We start from the raw sequence: 20,822 nt of genomic DNA, 5'->3' as shown, positions 1-20,822 counted from the left end.
CATTACAGCAGCTGGGCAACAACAATCTGGATATATAGGAATATAAACCAAAGGGATTTTCTGTTTAAAACGTTGGCAACACCTTAAAACATACAATCTGTTGAATTCTGAGTTGGCTTTGAGCAATGGATATGTGGTACTGAACAAAAGACATAATTTTAATAAGTAACGTTTATAAAATTCTTTGAGGAATGAAACCCTTAATTTATGTAAAGTATCCAATTAAGAAATACCATAAAAATAAAGATAATTAATCAAATTTATAAGAATCTGTGTACTTTACATAGGTTTCACCATATTCCATTGTCTTTCTTTGAATACTAATTTACAATACAAATTATTGAGATAATTGTAATTTAGGTTACTTAAATATCCATAATTAGCAAATTGAATACAATTAAAGCAAATTAAAATATGGTCCTTATCTCAGCCTTCTTTATTTGTTCAAGAAGACAGAAAGAAGGTCAAAATGTCAAGCATATCCCACAGAGACAAAGAAAGAAAAGTATTAATAGAATCATTAGATCTTTCAGTAACACTACTCATTTTTTTTTAAATTTCAGATAGTTCAGCAACATCTTAATTACTACTATTACTACTACTACAGGACCTGTGAAATAACATCTAATTATAACTACTACTATTATCTAGTTTGTGGTGACACCTTTTCTTTTCACATTTTCAGATAAGTAACTATGTAGCACTTAATTTTAAGAACACTTTTGAAAGCTAAAAACATTTAGCTATATAAGCGAGTCAATTTGTCTCACTTTGGTCCCTGGAAAAGTCATTGAGCAACCCTCTCAGAACAAATTTCTGGTCTCATGAAGGAGAAGAAATTTACTGGAAATAGTCAACATACCTAACAACCTGATTTCCTTCTTCAATGGGACATGGGTGTTTGTGGATGAGGGGAAAGCTGGTGATGTCATTTACCTCGATTTTAGCAAGACTTTTGACACTGCAATATTTTGTCCTGCAATATTTTGGTACCTAGGTTTAGGTTGTTGTAGTCTTGGTGGGTGTACATCAGATAGATAAGAGTCAGTTTGGATAAAACGGTCATGGATCTATGTCACGCTTTATTTGAAGGCCACAGGAGATCTATTCTGGGACCTGCTCAACAACTTTACCAATGGCCAAATAGTAGATGTAACAAAGTGGGGTATAATTGCTGATTTGCTAAAAGAAAGGGTTGTCATACAAAGACAGATGGAGGAATACAAAGTTTCATACAAAGACTGGATGGAGGAATGAACCAACAGGAAACCACGTAAAATTAACAAGGCATGATGCAAAGACGCACATGGAAAGCTAGAGACCTTGCAGCGGTACAGGGTGAAAACTGACTGAAATTCGGCAGAAAAGGCCACGAAAGCCTCACAGACATCAAACTGAGCATGAGTTAACAGACTTGTGGTCACAAACAAGGCCATCAGCCTCCTGGGCTCTGTTAACAGAAGCAAATAGGTAAATTGAGGGAAAGAATTACCTCTCTCCACCTGGGTCTCATTAGGAGGCATCTGAAATACTGACCTCCCATTGCCTCCTAAGGTACATAGCAGTAGACTGGAGCAAGTTCAGTGTAAGGACCATCACAATTGTTGGGGGCTGGAGCCCTTGCTCTGTGAGGAGAGACTGATGAAGCTGGGCTTGTTCAGCCTGAAGCAGATCTCTCTGCTTTGGACAGACTGAACAGCAGCCCCTTCTGCCTTTATCTTGGTCACTGAGTGAATGGAGCTAGTCCCTTCACAATGGTGGTGGTAGGAGAGCAGGAATCCATGAACATAAATTGAAACAAAAGTATTTTAGTATGGCTAAAAGGAAAAATGTTTTTCCCTCTGAAGGCAGTGAAGTTCAAGAAGTTGCCCAGAGAGGCTGTACAGCTTTTCTTCATCCTTGGGGGTTTGAGAGACCTGACTGGATGAAGGCCTGAGACACCAGGTCTGACTGCACCAGCTGACTCTGCTTTGAGGGGAATGTTGGACTAGAAACCCAGGGCCCCTTCCACCCTGAACTAACTATACTTATAAGTGAAACAAAGTCTTTTTGGAAGGAATGCAATCAAATTTTTCAGTTGAACTGATTTGGATTCTTGTAAGGTTTTATGGATTTTCAGCTCAAGGGAAAAAACAGGTCTTGATTTGGTACAAAGACTCTTTTTAGCACTTTTGAGAAATGAATAAGGGATAAGCCATTTCCCTCCCAGCAGTAATGCTGACACCATGATATAACACAGTAGATCAGAGTATTGAAGATGTTAAAAAGATAAGAGATGATTTTACACCAAGTTCTCATGGCTCAGGCCAACATATTCCCATGTCTAGAGTTCAAATTTAACAGCTGGAAACTGATTTCAGGAAACTGAAATCTCTTGGGAGCTATACTTCACATTCTGCTTGAATCTAGGTCTGCTCTGACCTTGTAGACAACATCTTTAAAGGCTCTCCTGAAACAAATCTCTCCTAGTCTTGTGGCAGATGATAACAGTGACTGTACAGGAAGTATTCCAGCTCTCTAAAGGGAAATACACTGGCTTATCTTCTCTATACAGTGTTACCATAGCAAGATCAGATGGATGTCTGAACATTCCAGTGTGGAAGATTCACCTTGCATGATTAACTGCATTTGTGAGAGTAACATAAATGTTTGGGTCACTTATATTTCCCCTGAGTATTATACTACAGCCAAGGCAATTCTAGTGTCAGCTCTGAATCAGTCACAAGCCCACCTTTTTGTTGGCTCTGCAGTGAAATTTATACACATTTACTTCTGCATACCTTATAGATATGTTTCTATCTTCTGACATTACTCCCAGAAAAGGTAAAATGTTAGGGGTTTTATTTCAGGGTTAATATTCTTGACAGGTAGGAATGACACAGGAAAAGCAAATGTTGGATGCTGATATCAGAGATATTCTAATGCTGAATCTAGTATGCACCATTACATATTTTAATTACCTACCGTACCTATTATGCAGTATTACCTATTGTAATAGGTAACTGAGATTATAGCTTCTGAGGGTTCAAATATATAAATAATAATAACATATAAGAATTTTGGAAGGACTACACTGTATTTACTCCTTTATTATCTGGGATAAACTAATTGAAACTTCACCAGAGAAGGTTGCACTTAAATTTAAAAAACAACAAAAAAAAAACCAAAACAGACAAATATGCAAAAAAAAACCTCACCAAAAAAAATAAAAAAAATCAACGCAGAAAACCTATATTCAATTTATCCTGAACATACTAATAGCAAAAAGAAGGTGAAAGTTCGAAGGATAGTTTTCATGGGCAGGGCAGAGGGCTGGAGTGGGGAGGTATATATGTCATCACTGCTCTACCTTGTTGCTCTCCTGATATCCCCTCCTGAGATAGCACAGAAATGGTACTCTAAGATAATATTGCACATTTCTGTGGGAGTCAGCAGAATCCTGCTTTGTGCTTAAGAATCCTCCAGATAGACAAAGAAGAAATTTAAAACTTATCAGAGTAGCACAGAACAATCATGTTTAGCATACGACACAGGTTCATTCAAAAGTCTTATTTGAAGACAACTTCAAACACTTACTTTGAAAGTCTTTTACAGTGGACTTTGAAAGGGCTGTGGGTTAGTTGTAGCACAGAACATACTGTGTTTAGCATGCAACATACCTACCCTCTGCTTCTAAAATCCTGTTCAGCTTAGTGGATGTTTCTTCCTGCTCCAGAGTGTGCTAGGGAATTCACACGGGTCTTCTGCAGTGAATAAATCTAACAGAAAATCTGTACTGGAGTAATGTCACAATCAATTACAGAACAAAATAAATCAGAATGACATCAAGCCAAGTAAACACTCAAGTGAGACCGTTAGAAATTAGTAGCAACAGAGAGGAAATAGTTTTCTAATAAGAAGATTTTTAAGTCTACTTTATAAGGCAATTTAGTTAACTTATTTCTTCTAAAATATCAGAGAGAAAATTAATGAAAAATATTTTTATTAGTTTATAAGTTTTGATCAATTCATCACTTCGAATGATACTGTGTAAATTCACTGAAGCCAAGTAAGCAGCCATCAGTGGATTCCTCTGGTTGCCATTAAATTTATTCTGACATAAGGAATGAGCACAGCAAACATTTCTAGATAAGACTAGTATTTGAGTACAGCCGTTGTAAGATTTCTTTTCACAAATTGCAATTGAAATGCTTGCTAAGGGCTGCAGGGACATGTATGATTGTTTGTTTTTCTTTTTGTCATTCCGTTTTAGCTGCTTCCTTGCTCATTACATTGTTCCCATTAGCATAATGTATTGATTGTGTTTGCACAGCTTTTCCTGCCAAAGGCTGCCCTTCAGTTGTACAGCCATTGGGGTAACCAGCTGTTACTTATTTAAGCCTCCATCATTTTGTATGACAGAGTAACTTAATTATGTCCTGCTTGAAGATGCTAAATAAAATTATCTTCTGAGCAAGTGTACTTCACTTAATATTTGTCTCTATCAGGTACTTAAACTCTGACACTTAAGCTATGTGCACTAAATAAGCAAACATATTTAAAAAAAACAAAACAACTGGTTGTAAGTTAATTATTACAGATTCAGAGGCTGGTTTACAGTATTTCTAGACACAGTCACCTCTTTAGTTCAAATATTATGCATATTTAAGGGACTTCAGAAGAAAAAGAAACTAAATATAGTTAATAGTGTAATAAACCAGCACTTAGGATTAACCTTTTTCTATGCTTCATGAACATAGGTAATAAATCTTCAGTAAGCAGTAGGAATTTTAAAAAGACAGAAATGTAATACTCTACGTATTTCAAACCTGGACAAGAAAAAAATTCTACTCAGTGATATATCCTAGTTATAAGAATGTGTCAGTCAATATCAATGACCTTTGTGTTATACAGAACATTTAGTTCTTATTTTAATCCTGGAATTTGAATTAAATTCAGACAATATATTTTTATTTTTATTGGCAACATCTTTCCTTAGATCACTACAAGGCAGTTTTCTTTCTTTTCCTTTTTCATCATTATATAATAGTGCATATGAAAGTGATGATTTTGGGGTTGTCCTTGAATGTTAAGTGTTCTGAGATGTGGCTCCCAGGTTTTCAAAGGGATTATAATTGAAAATGTTTCAATCAACATTTATTTTAAATAGTATACCTGCCACATTTGCTACTTTATTTAGATTTAGGGTAAATTCAATCTGCATTCGAAGTAGATACCTGAAGACCTAATTAATAATAAACCACTTATACAAAATAAATTATTGTAAAACTGATAAAAATTCAAAAGTAAAATTATTCTCTAAATTCTAGATAAAATAAATATCAAATAAATATCTTACCTAGATAGGTTATGCAAGTTAGAATGTATTTGAAAAAAGAGAATTTTAATATTGATGTATTTGAAAGTAATATGAAAGTAATCTGAAGGCCCTTTGGAAATCTTATAATAAAGGAGTATTTTTTATCCAGTAAAGTTGGAAATAAGGTTTTACAGAGAACCCAGCTATTGCTCAATAAATATGTATGGGGGGGTGTGTTGTTACTAGAAAAAGGCTGCACACTTTATATTGTGGTGTCAATGTGGGCTTTTGGAATACATTTTTTAATATCTGGAGCTTATGATGTCTGTGGTAACAACTGTCCAGCAGCAGGGAGAGTACTGCCCAACTTGTTTCAGCTTAGGTCTCTGAGCACTGTACATGGTAAAAATCTAACAAACCTGTAAAAGCACTCAGTAACAACGCAACTGGGACTTAATTTCAATCAATAAGCTGTTAATGGGTGCAGATAGACTGATTTTAGAAGAGAATTCATTTTAAAAAACAGGAAATAAGTACACGGTATTAGAAAATGTGTGAATACAACCTCAGCCGGATCCAAGACTAAGGGAGAAGGAATACCAGACATCAACATCAAGGACTTGGAATACTGTCTCTTTAACATAATTTCCCTTTCTTTCTGTTTATCTTGTGGTGGGCTAAATCTGTTGGCCTTAGAAACCAGAGGAGCAGAGACCAGGTGTGTGTCGCTGGAGAAAAGGGATTGATATTCAAAAGTTTACGTGTATACAGATTTAGATGTATTATTAATGAGATTTTAATTAAATAATTAAATGATATGAAGAGAAAAGCTAGTATAATTGTAACTGGATTAATAATAAGATTTGCTATGGTTTTCAATAGGCTGTTAAGATTTTAATTAGTCAAACAATAAATTCTTTGTTGAGCATTTTTTCAATAAGATCCTAAGTGTAACACAATATACCATAAAATCCTACTTGTACATTATGTTGAAGATTCAATTAATGTGTAAATAAGAATTCATTTAATTAATCTCATTTCTCAGTTTTTCCATGAGCACAGTTTTATGCCATTATTTTTCCAGGTTTTTATTTTTACTTGTATTTGGAAGTTCGTTTAGCTTAGTTTTACAAAACATCACTACTAAATTTCTATTTGATCTTTTGGAGCTCAGCATTCGTGAATATCAGGACTGACGTACACATTACAACAGACATAACATAGATTAGTCTTTGGTCAATTACTGAAAACTGTGACTCTATTTGCAATAATGTTGATGAAAGATACAGTTCACATGGACCTTAAAAACATAAAACTGCAATAAATTGTGTGCTGTGATGTATGCAAACTATATGATAGTGTGATTTATTAGAAGAAAAATTAGTTATATTATGAGAAATTAAGAGAAGAAAAAAAATTAATCAACTTACATACTGATATTTTAAATTAATTTGAAAGTCTGCAAGGCAGTACTTAGGATTTTCCCTGACATGTATATCCTGAGGATGGACCACAGTGGAGAATCAGACTTTATTACTAATCAGGTTTATTACTAGTTTAATATTTAAATTATTGTAATAAATGTTGCAGATGAAGTAAAGCTGAAACATTTCTTTCCCTTCAAAAATGTTGCTTATTTCCAGTGAGCAGAATGTTTGATAATACAACACTGGTTTGTCTAATCTTCTCCAACTTCTGGCAAAAAACATCATAATTTCTGATGCCAGTGTTCTGTGATGCTATCTGTAAAACTGTCTACAGGGGTTACACCCCAACAGAAAGCTTTTTGAAATTAGCAATTTTGGAGGAACTAAAGCATCTGAAACTGGCATATTGAAAAAAGCAAAGAGAAGAAAAGAAAAAACAAGGAATTAAACCAATCAAAAAATCTGATTTTCTAGAATGTTATGATAAGAGATTATGTTTGCTAATAGAAATGACAATGGGCATTATTGTCTGCTATGTTAAGAAGGTACCATGTTGCTATGACTCGTGGAATCACAGAAAATTTGGGGTTGGAATGCACCTTTAAGTACGCATCTCGTTCCAGCCCCCCTGCTGTGGGCAGGGACACATTTCACTGGGCCAGGTTGCTCAGGGGCACATCCAGCCTGGTCTTGAACACTTCCAGGGATGGCACAGTTACAACTTCTCTGGGCAACCTGTGCCAGTGTCTCACCGTCACTGCAAAAAATTTCTTCCTTATGTTCCATCAAAATCTATTGTCTTCCAGGATAAGACACTTTCCCTTGTGCTGTCACTATGGGCCTTGGTAAAAAGTCTCTCTGTCTCTCTTGTAACCACCCCCCACCCAGCTCCCCTTTTACACATTGAAAGGCCACAAAAATATCTCCTTGGACCCTCTCCCTGCCCTTATAAATATTGCAGGTAAGGTCAAAATTAGACTTAAGTGGAAAATCTGAAATAGTTACCATAATTCAGTTTCTGAAATGCAAATATATGCACGTTCCACCAAGACTCCTCCAAGCTTTTATAGCTCCTCTCACATCCAAGCTTTAATGGAAGTTCATACTTTTTAAATGTGGCACATATTTAATAGAAAACTGTTATAAGAGCTTTCCTTTCTCATAATTTTCTGAAAGCAGCAGAAACTTAAAACTAAAAATAAAGATCATATTTTTCTCAAGATTTGTTTTCTTCTACTGTGTGAAGAATCTTAGCCTACATTTTCTTCGAGATAATCATCTTATGGATGTTGTACTTTCATGTTTCTGAGAAGACTTTCACTTTCCTTCTTTAAGCCTCATTTTAATTGCTAGTTTGGTAAGGAATGTTTTTAAAAGGCTAAAAGATATATAACTACCATAGCTTCCCATGTTTTCTAACTGAACAAATATTTGAAGAAGACTCATTCAGTTAAGTTTATCTTATGCCTGGGAAATAATCTTGTTATATGAGCAAAACAATGACTGACTTTTACCTGTTATTTTCCTTCAAAAAAATTTTCTTGCCACAGGTCAAGACAGAAAAGTATGTTTTGCAGTGAAAGCAATAAAATCCTGTAGGTGTCAGTTTATGGGGTTCTGCAGAGAAGCATGAATCCTTTGGTTAGTTTTTGGCACCTTGCCAGTATTGTTACCTTTTGTTTACATTCTCCTGGCTTCAAATGAATTTCATATATATTTGTCTGTGTCCAGTCTTTTCCTCACTGCTCTTTGGTGTGGAATCCATTGCATGGCATTTCTTTCTAATTTGTGAACTGGACTGTGAAACATAATTTTTGTCAGCCAGTCAACTCTTCAGCAAGCAGCAACATACATGAAAGCAATTGTAGTGCATGGCATGTGCGTTACTTTAAAAGAAGAAAAGGACTGTCTTTTTTCTAAGCCTACTATGTTCTGCAGCACAGGGAAGATGGCTATGAATGCTTTCAGTGTTTCCCTAGAAATAAAAAGACTCATACTGTCTCTACCACAAAGAAAGAAGGCCCATTTTGCTGTCTTTCCCAATAGGAGGGAAGCCTGTAGAGGGATGATATGTGTCTTCATTTTATGATGTATCATTTATCTCCTGGATAGAAATGATCTGGTAGAGGTTTCTAGCAGCTGAGAATGAAGGGAAGAGTGGAAGGAGGGAATGAGATCAAAATAACCTATTGGGAAAAAAATCTTGCTGCAGTTCAGACCTTATAATATGAAACAGGCTGAAGCAGCTGAGAAGACTCACTTAAGAGACATATAGAATTTGATAACAAAAATAAAAGAAAAATTAAATCATAATTCAGTCTTATGCTCTATTACTAGCAATGTGGGACATGCTCAAGAGTGCCTGTGTTTATTTGTCTCAGCAGGATGGTTCAAACTCCGGTGTTTGATACCAAGGCTATTGCTCGATCCTGAAAGAGGCTTCTAAAGGGCAAATTGTATAGAATTAGCCAGAGAGAGTCATTAGACCAGCTGTGGCTTTTCAAACATCCACTTCTCTTTGGACTGCAAGTAGCTGAGTGGAGTCTGTGCTAGGCACACTCACAGTCTGTGATGTACTAGGCCTTCCCTCAGTGGTTTAGCACTTCAGTCACTGCTGGACTTTTTAATCTGTGTTACAACTAGCAGGAGTTAGAGAACTTGTGCCAAAGTGGAAAACAGATTAAATTTACTCAAGACATCACAATAGCCATATGTCCCGCCTTTCCAGGATGTAATATTAAAACCAGATTAGGGAACAGACTGAGTAACAGTCTGTTCTCTGTTTGACTTATTAATACTGAGTAGAAGAAAAAAAGAAATAAATTTCATGAGAAAATCAACAATTCTGGAGAGACTCTGATTATCTTATAAAATAAAGATAAAAATAGGGGAGGACTCAAAACAAGGACGCAGTCTGGACAAGGTTGTGGCATTGCTTTTTTTTTTCCTTAGTGAAGGAAGTTTCTTTGTGTTGAACTTTGCCTCAGCAAGCACCAAACTGATCCACACTACTGGAGATTTGGGGTATATTTGATTTCCAAGCAGTGAAGCCTAGCTGAGAGGCAGTCATTCAGCTACCTTCACTGGGACAATTCAGTGCACACACCTGCTTTGATGCACAGGAATTATTTCAGGTTATCAAGGAGGCAATTCAGTTTCAAGTACTTTCAAACTGAGAATGCATTAGAGTATCTGTGTTTTATTAGAATAGCATTTTTCATTGGCCCAGTGTTTCCTATGTAACATTTTAGGTTTCAAAGTAGAAAGAGATACATAGTCCTGCATCAATGGCCATTGTCTATTTTAGCTGCTGAGTTAGGATAATCTGAAGGCTATACTACCAAGCTTGTAGGACCTTTCTGATGAGGAAAGGGCCCAGGTCACTTGTGGGATAGAGAAATCATGTGTCTGAGCATGGATCTAAATCTTTTACACAAGAGCCTGTCTATTGTGATGAATCCTTTGTCAATTGAGGTTAAAATTGTACATAAGAAGTCTTGTATCAGTTCTGGTGCAGGGTTGGGGTGGAAGACAGAGACAGGAAGTTATTTAGGCCTCAAGTATTTCCCATAGTTTAAAGGGTGTTTCTCCTTGCACTACTGTGATTTTCATATTCTGACATATCCTCTGACTGTCAAGAATAAGGAGAATAGATATAGCAGTCTTTGTTACATTTGTGAAAGGCATTATTGGACAAAAAGTTTGTAGTTCAGAAGGGATTTAGGTGTGAGGAGTGCTGAAATTCATTTCTGTGTAACTATGAATCATTGTAAAAAAGGGACCTTTATTCTCTTGTAACTTCGAGTGAGCTACCACTGTGAGACACATGAAAAATTATTCAGACCTCATATCTTATTAAACTGAACTACTTTTGTTGCTCCTTGATTTTTAGAGCATCTAATTCTGTAAAAGTTACAGGTAGTTACCAGAATAATAAAACTACCCAGAATGCACATGAAACATCATTGTCCTCTTGTCAGGAATAAAACAAGGTAAAAGTCAGTCAAAAGTCAAACCAAGTGTGTGTGGTATCCTGTTTACTAGACTTGGGCTTCATCAGGCTGCAAGAATGGGGATTCCAAAGACAGGAAGGATTAAAAGCAAGAGATATTCCTTTCCTATAAGCAGAGTCTCAGTTTGCAAGCAACCACTTAAAAAAGTAGTAAGGCTTGTTGAGCTAGGACAAGGGGTAATGGTTTTAAAATAAGAGGGTTGATTCAGACTAGTTCTAAGGATTTTTTTATGATGAGGGTGGTGAAGCACTGGAACAGTTTATCCAGAGAGGTGGTAAATGCCCCATGCCTGGAAACATTCAAGGTCAGGTGCTCTGAGCAGCCTGATCTAGTTGAAGATATCCCTGCTCACTGCAGGGTGTCTGAACTAGAGGACCTTTAAAAGTCACTTCCAACACAAACTATTCTATGATTACAGTTGGAAAAGGAATCAGACTCAGACTGTCATGGATAACTCTGCCACCAGCTGAGTATACAATTGCATTAGCCTATGAAGTCAGATAGATGTACATACACACACACAGTGTGTGCATGTCAGGATATGTTCAAAGCCTTTCCCTCAGGCCTAGCAAGTGCCTTGAAACCCTTCTTTATCACTGGCTTTATTAAAGAGTAAGTAGTAAGGGGGATCCATGAAAAACAGGATCCCTGGGTCTGAAGCTCCTTAAAGACTATATTCACTGTTTGAAAACTGTCCCATCTGAAAACTCCCAGTTCACCCTAAAGTTGAAATTTCAGTAATTATAGTGGCAGGTTCAAAACCACAGCAATCATTAGAAATAAACCCCATTGCATATGAACTGTAATTGTCAATATGAAACTAACTGTGATTAGGATTTTTTAAAATAGGCTGTTTTACTGGTCATCAGTTAAGTCAACAGAAAATAGATGTAATGACATATGTCATAAAAATACCTGTGTTGAAGCCCATGGGATCTTAATTTTTCAGTGTACAATGAGATTCAGAGTTGTTTCACTTACACAGCTTAGTTGAATGTAAACCTTCAAGCTGACATTGACTTCAGATCAGAAGATCTTGGCACTGTGATACCTCTTAGTGCTAGAAAGATCATTAAGATCTAATATAATGTATAGATTTGTTAATGTTACTAATAAAGTAATGCATGTATTTTATCCTGTAACCTTTGGAGCCTTATCTTTTTTACCATGTCACTCTTTCACTGAACCACGAGAGAAAGACAAGTCTTAGAATTTGAGTACTTTGGTAAGAACTAAAAATCTGAAAATATTTAAATGCAGGCATTGTTACAGAATGCATGGTAGCTTAGGCTTAGGTAGCACTTAACTGCCATGACTTGGGTTTTAAAAAAAGATAAGGGTTCAATAAGAATTTTTATGTTAAATGGACCTTTCATACACAATACAATTTTTAAAATGTATTGCTTACAATGATTGCAGATTTGAAAATCCCATTAGGAAATGTATTCATATGTAGGAACCAAAATACTTTTGCTTTTGGATGCCACTTAATTCAATGCTTAACCCTAAAAGCCACTGCTGTACCAGTTTGTTTGGAGATCAGTCAGTTTGATTTAGGGAGAAACAGAAATATGTTGGTGCTGTCTGCATGTGAACATGCGTCTGCACAGAGGTCATTCCACAGAAGACTGAAAAAACCTCTGTATTAGTGTGACCAGGCAATGTTTTCATTAGAAATGTTCATGCACAATATAGCTCTGCTTTCAGGCACACCACTGTCATTTTGGAGATTGAAAGGAATGGAATTATATCACTTGTGTGAGAAAAGAGTATATTATTTCCTCAAGTACTGAAGTGATGTATGATTGAAATGAAGGAAGGTGTTGCTCCTGTAACTTTCCTCAGCACAACAAAATGACAGTCCTGATTTTCTTTTCAGGCTGGTGCTGCGCCTGAAAGCAGGTTGAGCTTTTTACAGATTATGAAGGATTTTTAGTGTTTTCTTGAAGAGTAGATTGGGCTATCATTCTTTTTATTGTAGTATTTGGCATAGTATTTGTATTTCTGTACAATTATGCAGTTACTTTAAAAGGTGATTTAGAACCCATGTTTTTTTCTTACCTAAGATTCCTTTAAGTGAGAGAGCAGAGTTTATTTGTGATCTCTAAGGAGAAAGTATCTAATGGAAAAACTTTGTAGGCTGAAAGACATTAAAAATGTTCGACTATAATAGTGCACAACAGTTTATTATATCTCTATTTTTCTGCCAGGGGCCAAGTCACCCAAGGGCACTTCATAAAAAATGATGATCTGAAGCTGACATTGCAGACAGACTTACCACCTTATCTTCAGGTTAATGTGATAGTGTTGGCCAGTGCTTAAAATCGTGCCTGACAATGTCATTGAGTCATCTGCCAAGGCACTGAGCATATTTTACTTCAGTACCTTTTTCAGTATAACAAGGATTACTGAGAGATTTTCTCCTTAACACAGAAATCTAAAGGAATTTTTTGTTCATAATATGGCTAATAAAAAATAATTTCCTAAGAAAAGATAAATTTTGAGCAGAGCTACAATTAGTATTGCTTATATACTAGCTGAATAATATTTCTTCAAATAGAAATTTTTTGTCTGCTGTTTTTATGGAGTGATCATTGTAATTTTCTTTTATGGTATTATGGAAGACCGGAATTACCTTCTTTTTGTAGATGATAACAAAAAATAGACAGACTTGCTCCGAAATGCCAGATTTTTCCTTTGTATCTATAGGGAACTGAGGTCTTCTGTGAGGTAATTTCATGGTTCCTCAGTTTCCTGATTTCTTACTTAGGACCATGACACATTAATAACTTTATTGTGTGCCAACAGAGCACTGTGATCAGAATTCAAAAGTAGGATGGAAAACAAACAAACAAACAAAAAAACCCAACCCCCAACACACTCAGGAATATTCAAGCATCACTATGGAGAACTAATTTTTTTTCCAGCTTGAAACTCACAGACTATATAAAAGATTCCATTAGATTCTGCATTATGCTGCTGTCAGTCGAGCCATGCTGCACATACTGTTGAATCACCATGTGGCATATTGGTGTAGAGGCTTCTGTCTGTTAAAATAGATGACACAAGGCTAGCTCTATTGTCATTCGTGTTTTCTTGTCCAGACATACTGGATTGTTTTTTCTAAAAATGTGTTTGCTACAGCATCTTTGTTACTTTTATGAGAATGAAGTTTCATGAATATTATGTTGTTTCTACCACCTACTCTTAAGGTTATAAACACAACAGGAAACAGCCATACTCAGCTATAATTAAAAAAAACTGAAGCCAAGGGTCCTTTTGATGTTCCCTTTCCACGTAGCACTTTTAAGATAACTACTTTGTTTTCCTTCTTATATTAAATCGATATAACAATGATTTTTATCTTGTTGTTTCTTTCCTTCCCCAGATGTACATCCAGACAACAACACTTACTATCTCCATGAGTTTAAGTGCTTCTGTGTCTCTGGGCATGCTCTACATGCCCAAGGTTTATATTATCATTTTTCATCCAGAGCAGAATGTTCAAAAACGGAAGCGGAGCTTCAAGGCTGTAGTGACAGCTGCTACAATGCAAAGCAAACTGACACAAAAAGGAAACGACAGACCAAACGGCGAGGTCAAGACTGAACTGTGTGAAAGTCTTGAAACCAACAGTAAGTCCTCTGTAGACTTGGTCAAGAGTGGCAGCACATCTTAATAGACGTACGTTCACAAGAATGCACTTTCTTTTAATAATAAACTTAATTATTTTTGTTGCTTGTTCTGCATGAATCCAGAGATGTGTCAGAATTCATGTACTGCTGAATGCAGGAATGTCTAGAGTTGTTTCAAAGAAATTGATTTTCACAGGAGGCTAGTAGAAAAAAAAAAAAATAAAAAAATAAGCACAAGCAGATTTTGAAACGCCACATCTTTTAAAAATTGTTTGTTTTAGCTAGTGCTATTTTGATGTGTTGTACATTGCTGTGCCAGTGGTATGTCCTGACAGTTCATGAGGTGTATTTATGGTCATCATTGTATATTCAAAACTCAAAGGCTGTTGAAAAAATCTATAATGAAAACAGCTAACATTGTTTTTATTTTGCAGTCAGATATGGAAGTGAAAATTATGCTTTTTTTACCTTTCTACCTTAATATTTGTTGAATTGTTCATTTATCACAACTCATGAGTAACACTTCCCAGCATAATGTTTCCCATCTGGGTTTTTGTTCTGGTCTTTCTCATTTTGGTACAAAATCATGATAATTTATATGAAGCTTAATCATTACATGTCCTGATGTATTGTAGGTTTTTAATGGGAAAAAAATTGTTTCCCATGTCAGGAAAGTTCTTGAACCTTGCTACATCTCTAAGTTGCTCTGATATAGAAGAAAACAGAGGTTACAGCTCCCATTCCACCACATGATATATCATTTTATAAACTGGACTTCATAATAATAATAATGATCAAATATGAGCAAAGACATTAACCTTATCCCTAGTTCTTAGAAATGGAGAATTGTTTTCTGTTGGGAAGTTATATGTTACATTAGATGGGCAGCAGCCGTGACAGCTAAGCTTTTCAGTCATTTTACTGCAAACAATATGGTTTATTTTTAATTTTTATTGCTTTTGGATGATATTGATGTTTAAATAGTACTGTTTTGGTTAAGCACATTGAAACAAGGCAGTACCAAGTTTCCACTAAAATATTGTACTTATTGCTGGAAAATGAACCCCACACTGAAATCTATCAGTTTGCCAGATTGAACACTATATAAAAGTAGTCCATAACTCTACCATACTGCAGTTGCTGGTGCATGGAGGATAGTAAGAACAAACTGTTTCACTGGAAAAACTCACGACCCTTCAAAATCTGTAAAACTGTTAGTGGAAGCTGTGGGTTTATACGGCTTCAGATTGTGACATGTAACAAAGGACAAACAAGAAAGGCATAGAAATTCTTTGTGGATCAAATTATAGAATAAGAATATAAAAGACTCAGTAATTCTGCAGCTCTTCAGACATTACCAAAAGAAAACTCAGAAGGAAAAGAGACGTGGATTTTGCTGAGTGTGCAAAATGATAAACTTCCAAGGAAAGGGTAAAGCAGGGTTTTCACAGTAGGGTGAGAAAGACTGTCAATACGGAAGTCTGATGTTTATCTACTGAACCTAATTAAGAAATGCTGTGACTGGTATTCCTTAAACTATGCTTATGCATAATTCATAGAAACAGATGCTACTGGAAGCAAGTCTGCTTCTCCTGTAGTGTGTGTATGCAGGGTAATGCTTATTTACTGTGCTCTAAACAGGACTTTAACAGTAATATATCTATATAATTCTGAGCTCAATAGGAGCATATCCTCACTAGGTTTTCATCCATCATAACGCTTCATACGCAAAAATTCAGTCAAGTCATTTGCACTCCAGATAGCTCTCCTTATGTAATTTAGTTCTAGGCCTCAAGATGGGTTTCTCTCTTTCCTGAAAAGGTTATTGTCAAAGCTTTTGAAGGTTCCTCTGAAATTTAAGTGCACAATGCAGCAGAAGTCCTTTTCACTGTGTCACTTGTAACAAACTTCTCGACACCACAAAATTTGTTCTTGCACTGACGCCATGTGATATAGATCTTTCTTTTCACTACCTGCATTGGGCAGTGAGTGTTTCCCCTCATTTACCAAGCACAAACACTAGTCATGGTAGCAATGCTCATAACTAGGTGAAAAACAGGATGAGATAGTCACATTATCCCTTTTGCTTCCCATCCAGAGACAATTGGTCTATCTAGTTTGTCCTGTTCCATATAATACACATTGTTCTATGTTGTCTTCCACATGACGTGTTTATTTGTGGAAACAGGTCCGTATTCAATGGAAAACAAATTTTTCAGGGAAACAGGACAAAAAAACCCATTCAGGTGTGGTTACAGAAGTCAATGACAAATACATTAAATGAATATAGGTCAGATCATAATAATCATTCTACATTGCTTTAGATGCTCTTTTATTTTCTTCTTTTTTTTGTTTCATTCCAACAGCAAAGTAGCAACTGCAGCTGTAAAAGAGTGTTTATTCTCAGAAATTTTTTGAGCCAAGTCCGTTACTTTTTCTTACCATCTAGATATGCCAAATGTTGTTCATGTTATTATTGTGAAATCCTAGCAGTCTTAAAGAGCAGGACACCAGCTGCTGAAGCTTTCAGGTCCCCAAACATGAACTGTAGACTTATTCCACAGAACTATAAAGACACATGCAATATTTATAAAGTAAAAAAAACCACAAATATTGTTTGGAGATGAGATTAGTGTTTTAATATATTTCAAACTATTGTCTACATTAAGTTCCTGTGCCATAATTTTTTAAAGTAACAGCACTCAGAACTCCACTGGATAATTTTTGTTTCTTGAGCAACTCTAGATTAAATCAAAATTGTTTAATTCTCAGATGCAGAACAAAGTTACAGCAATTTAGCAAATTACTGTATATCAGCTGAGGTGTGGTCACTACTATTTTTGTATTTTGTATTGTATTCTTGCAAATGTCCTCACATAATTCATCTTACTGAGTTGGAAAAAATCTGAATATTTTGCACTGCTATGAGCTAAAAACATGGACATGTAAAGTGATCACGGAACTCAGCTCAGCTCATGCAGGATAATGTGGTAATCTAACTTAACCTGATCATCTCTGTGACCCTACTTTCAGGGAAAAGTAATCTTTCTGCCCTTTTGTTCCCAAGTTTTCAGATGTGCATTTATCTGTTATTTATTAGCTGGGAAAACATTCTTCTATGCTTGAAGTTCTTGGTGCCGTTTCATCAGTCCCACATTATTTTGAGTAGGAACTTAGCAGGCCAAAAGAAAAAATAGAATCCTCTCAGAAATCCAGCTGTGGGAGCATGAGAGAGTTCAGACAGGAGCAGTACATCCCATCTGAAAGATCTGAAAGATGTAGATGAGGCTATATTTGCTTCAAGTGTCCCAATACATGCAAATAAAGCTATTTCATGTTGGTGCTTGAATATTGTGATCAACTATGAGAAAGACTTGCTTTGTGTACCAAAAGCAGTCCTTTCATGCATTAGCTTTTTCTAGACAACAAAGTCTACCTATGCAAGTGAAAGTAAGAAAGATTACATTTTGCAGCTTGCACTTGAATATTCATTCTTATATATACATTCTTAGGGAAAAATATTATAGTAATATGTGAATTAAATGGTCTGGTTCTGTTGTGTCTTAAAAAAGTGGCAAATGCAGTATTAGATTCAAATTGCTCAGAAAATCTAAGAAAACATGACAAAAATCCAGAAGTAAATTTATTTACACTAACCATTATTAATTTACATCAATTTTAGTGATCCTTTATTTAGTTTAATCTATGAGACAGAAGAAACTGTAATTTCTCAGTTTCTGTAGTCTGTTCTTCACAAATAATCAGATTTTTGGGCTGAATTTAAGAGTTAGCATGAAGAATATTTTTCTCTCTCAGCTGTTCTCACCAGACTCTCTACAGAAGAAATAAAAAAATTGAAGAAAGGTATGGGAATAGAAAATTTGAATCTATAGACCAGGCAACATTTTTGCCATCCCCTTATTTTCATCTTGCCAGCTGCAATCTTCACTATCATAAGCAGAACATGTCTATAGCAGACGGAATATAAAACATATTTAGAAAATCAAATTCCTCTTTATGCAGTGCAACATAGACCTTATTATAGAGAAATAAAGAGACTCAGTCCCCCAGCAATCTGTTTCTACATGTACCCAATTGATTTAAAATTAGAGAACTATGAGACCTTATGTAACCACTTTCCTCCTCCAACCATTATATTAACCTTGCGTGATATGACTTGAGTCATATTTTTATAGCATATTTTTTATATTTCTTAATAGCAAAGATGTATGAGCTAGAACCTGAAAAAAACTTTCATAAAAGTTTCCTAGTTGCTCAGTTTTGCAACAGTAGAGCTGTTTAATTCCCTCAACATACTGCGTCATTCTGAACAAGGAGTATCAGCTTTGATCAAAAGAAGGCACGATAAGTTGACCATCAATATAAAGAGTCCTTCATTTTCTCCAAATAATATGTTCTGTAGGGACTGTCTTCTCAGTTTCTCTAATTTGGAGAGGGTTAGGCTTTGTTCCTTTCAAGGACCATAAGTCTCCTTCTAGATGGACAAACCACCAGTAGCTGCAAAGTTGTCTTCAAATGGTAGAAGAGAAAGAAAAATCCAGTCTCTAAATTAAGAAATGTCTATATGGAATTCAGAAAAAAAAATACCAGGTGTTGAAATTCTGTCGTGGGTATGCTGAAATCACTCATCATTTTTCTCTTTTCTTGACCTCTACTTTCCCATTTAATAAACATTATAAACATTTCATAAACAAAATAAGTGGGCATGAACACAGAAATTGAGAACCAGTTTATACACTGCTTATATACATCCTTAAACATTCTTTATTCCATGAACATGGACCATATTGTTTGGAAATATAATAGGACACTGTCTGAGATAAAATGCTAAATATGGAAATTTTTTTTCCTCCTCTCTTGATTCTAAAAATCCTGAACTTTTTTTTTTTTTGTTGTTGTTGTTTGTTTTTGGTTTTTTTGATTTACAGCCTCCTCTACCAAGACAACTTATGTCAGTTACAGCAATCAGGCAAACTGAGCAGGGATGAAATTCACTGGAAGATCTGCAGGACTGGATCTTGCAAACATAGACTTTACCACCACCAGAATTCAGTCTTGAAAATATCAGTAGACTACATTGAAATCAATAGTCAGTCTCCTAAAGAACAAGGATTAAACAAAAGCAAAAGGCAAAAAGAGACAGGGGAAGGAAAAGTCCAGTTTTATAACACAGAGACACAGTGTCAAGCTTCTGAACTGTTCACTCACAAAAGGAAGCAAATCACAAAAGGAAAACAAATGTTAGCTTGTGAAAAAAAAATGCTGTTGAAATAAATCATGTCTGATGTTATATTTGTAAGTACTTTTTTGTGATTGTGACAATTTCCTTTCCTGTCCTACATTGTTCAACTCGTAAAAGAAGATGAGTTTGTTTCTTGTGATGGCTGACTGAATTAAGTCCTGGGTTATGCTAAAATAAATGCAATGGTCAATGCATGCTAATTTTTATACAAAATAATTTATTTCTAATAATAAAGGAATGTTTTGCAAATGTTGAGACTTGTTTTGTTGCAGTTTTAAGGAAAAAGAGTCCTTATACTGTTGTCTATTGTTTGTTTAGAATGTGCAGTAAAGGTGGGTGTACAAATAAAATAATAATCATGGCATCAGAAGAATGCAGTGTAAACTCTAAGCATGTGTGTATGTATGCGTGTATGTGTGCACCTGTGTGTGTACATACGTGCATGCCTGCCTGCATGCGTGTGTGTGTGTGTACTTGGCAGTGTGTGAATTTATTTGTTCAAAGCTTTGTGACTATATTTTCTAATGGAAGGATTTCTTTCCCTCTTCTCACCCTCAAAGTAAGTTCATTTTATATGTTTGTAAAGTAAAGGAGTCCTGATAGTATTTATTTTGTATGATTGTATTATATTTTTGAGTATCCACTAATAATTTTGATCCTTTACATTTCTGGAACTTACAGTTTGTAAAACTTTATGACAGCTAGACTGGATTAAGCTGAAAGTCTATTCAGCCTAGTACCCTGTCTCTGACAGGAGAATGTAGCAGATGCATATCTAAATAAAGGTGACTTTGAAATAACAGAAGAGAAATCAATGGAGAATTTGGAAAGCAGTAGCCCAGTGAATATATGTACTATTGCCTTATAAACATTTACGAATCAAAGAAATAAATGCCAATCTACAATCTAATCTTCTTCACATCTTCTAATTTCCATCATTGTGTGAGGTTAGAAACAACTATGCAAAGAGAAAATCACATTTATATCTATGGTGTTAATGAACCCCTCCAAATGATTAAAAAAACACAGATAGGGACTGTCCCCTTTGTTACTATACCTGTGATGGAAGGTCTGTAAGACTTTTCCACTCTGTACAGTACTTACCATTCATCAAATCAATGGGTCTTCACATGCAGCTGATTATTAAATATTATGTCTCCTGACTTAGCTTGGATGGCTCCTTCT

The 20,822-nt window shown here is 35.5% G+C and overlaps 1 protein-coding gene across 1 annotated transcript in view; it reads left to right on the top strand.

The window, feature by feature from the left end:
- Positions 1-19,427, top strand: part of LOC131591822 (metabotropic glutamate receptor 8) — a 303,751-nt gene extending 284,324 nt beyond the window's left edge. The window contains exons 9-10 of the mRNA XM_058862892.1: positions 14,128-14,374; positions 19,324-19,427. Of these exons, the coding sequence (XP_058718875.1) occupies positions 14,128-14,374; positions 19,324-19,373 (297 nt within the window). The 3' untranslated portion in view covers positions 19,374-19,427. The remainder of the gene's footprint in view (positions 1-14,127; positions 14,375-19,323) is intronic.
- The last annotated feature ends 1,395 nt before the right edge of the window (positions 19,428-20,822 follow it).

The sequence above is a fragment of the Poecile atricapillus genome, chromosome W (genome assembly GCF_030490865.1).
Source record: "Poecile atricapillus isolate bPoeAtr1 chromosome W, bPoeAtr1.hap1, whole genome shotgun sequence".
Taxonomy (NCBI): Eukaryota; Metazoa; Chordata; class Aves; order Passeriformes; family Paridae; genus Poecile; species Poecile atricapillus.
This window is presented reverse-complemented; position numbering and strand designations above follow the sequence as displayed.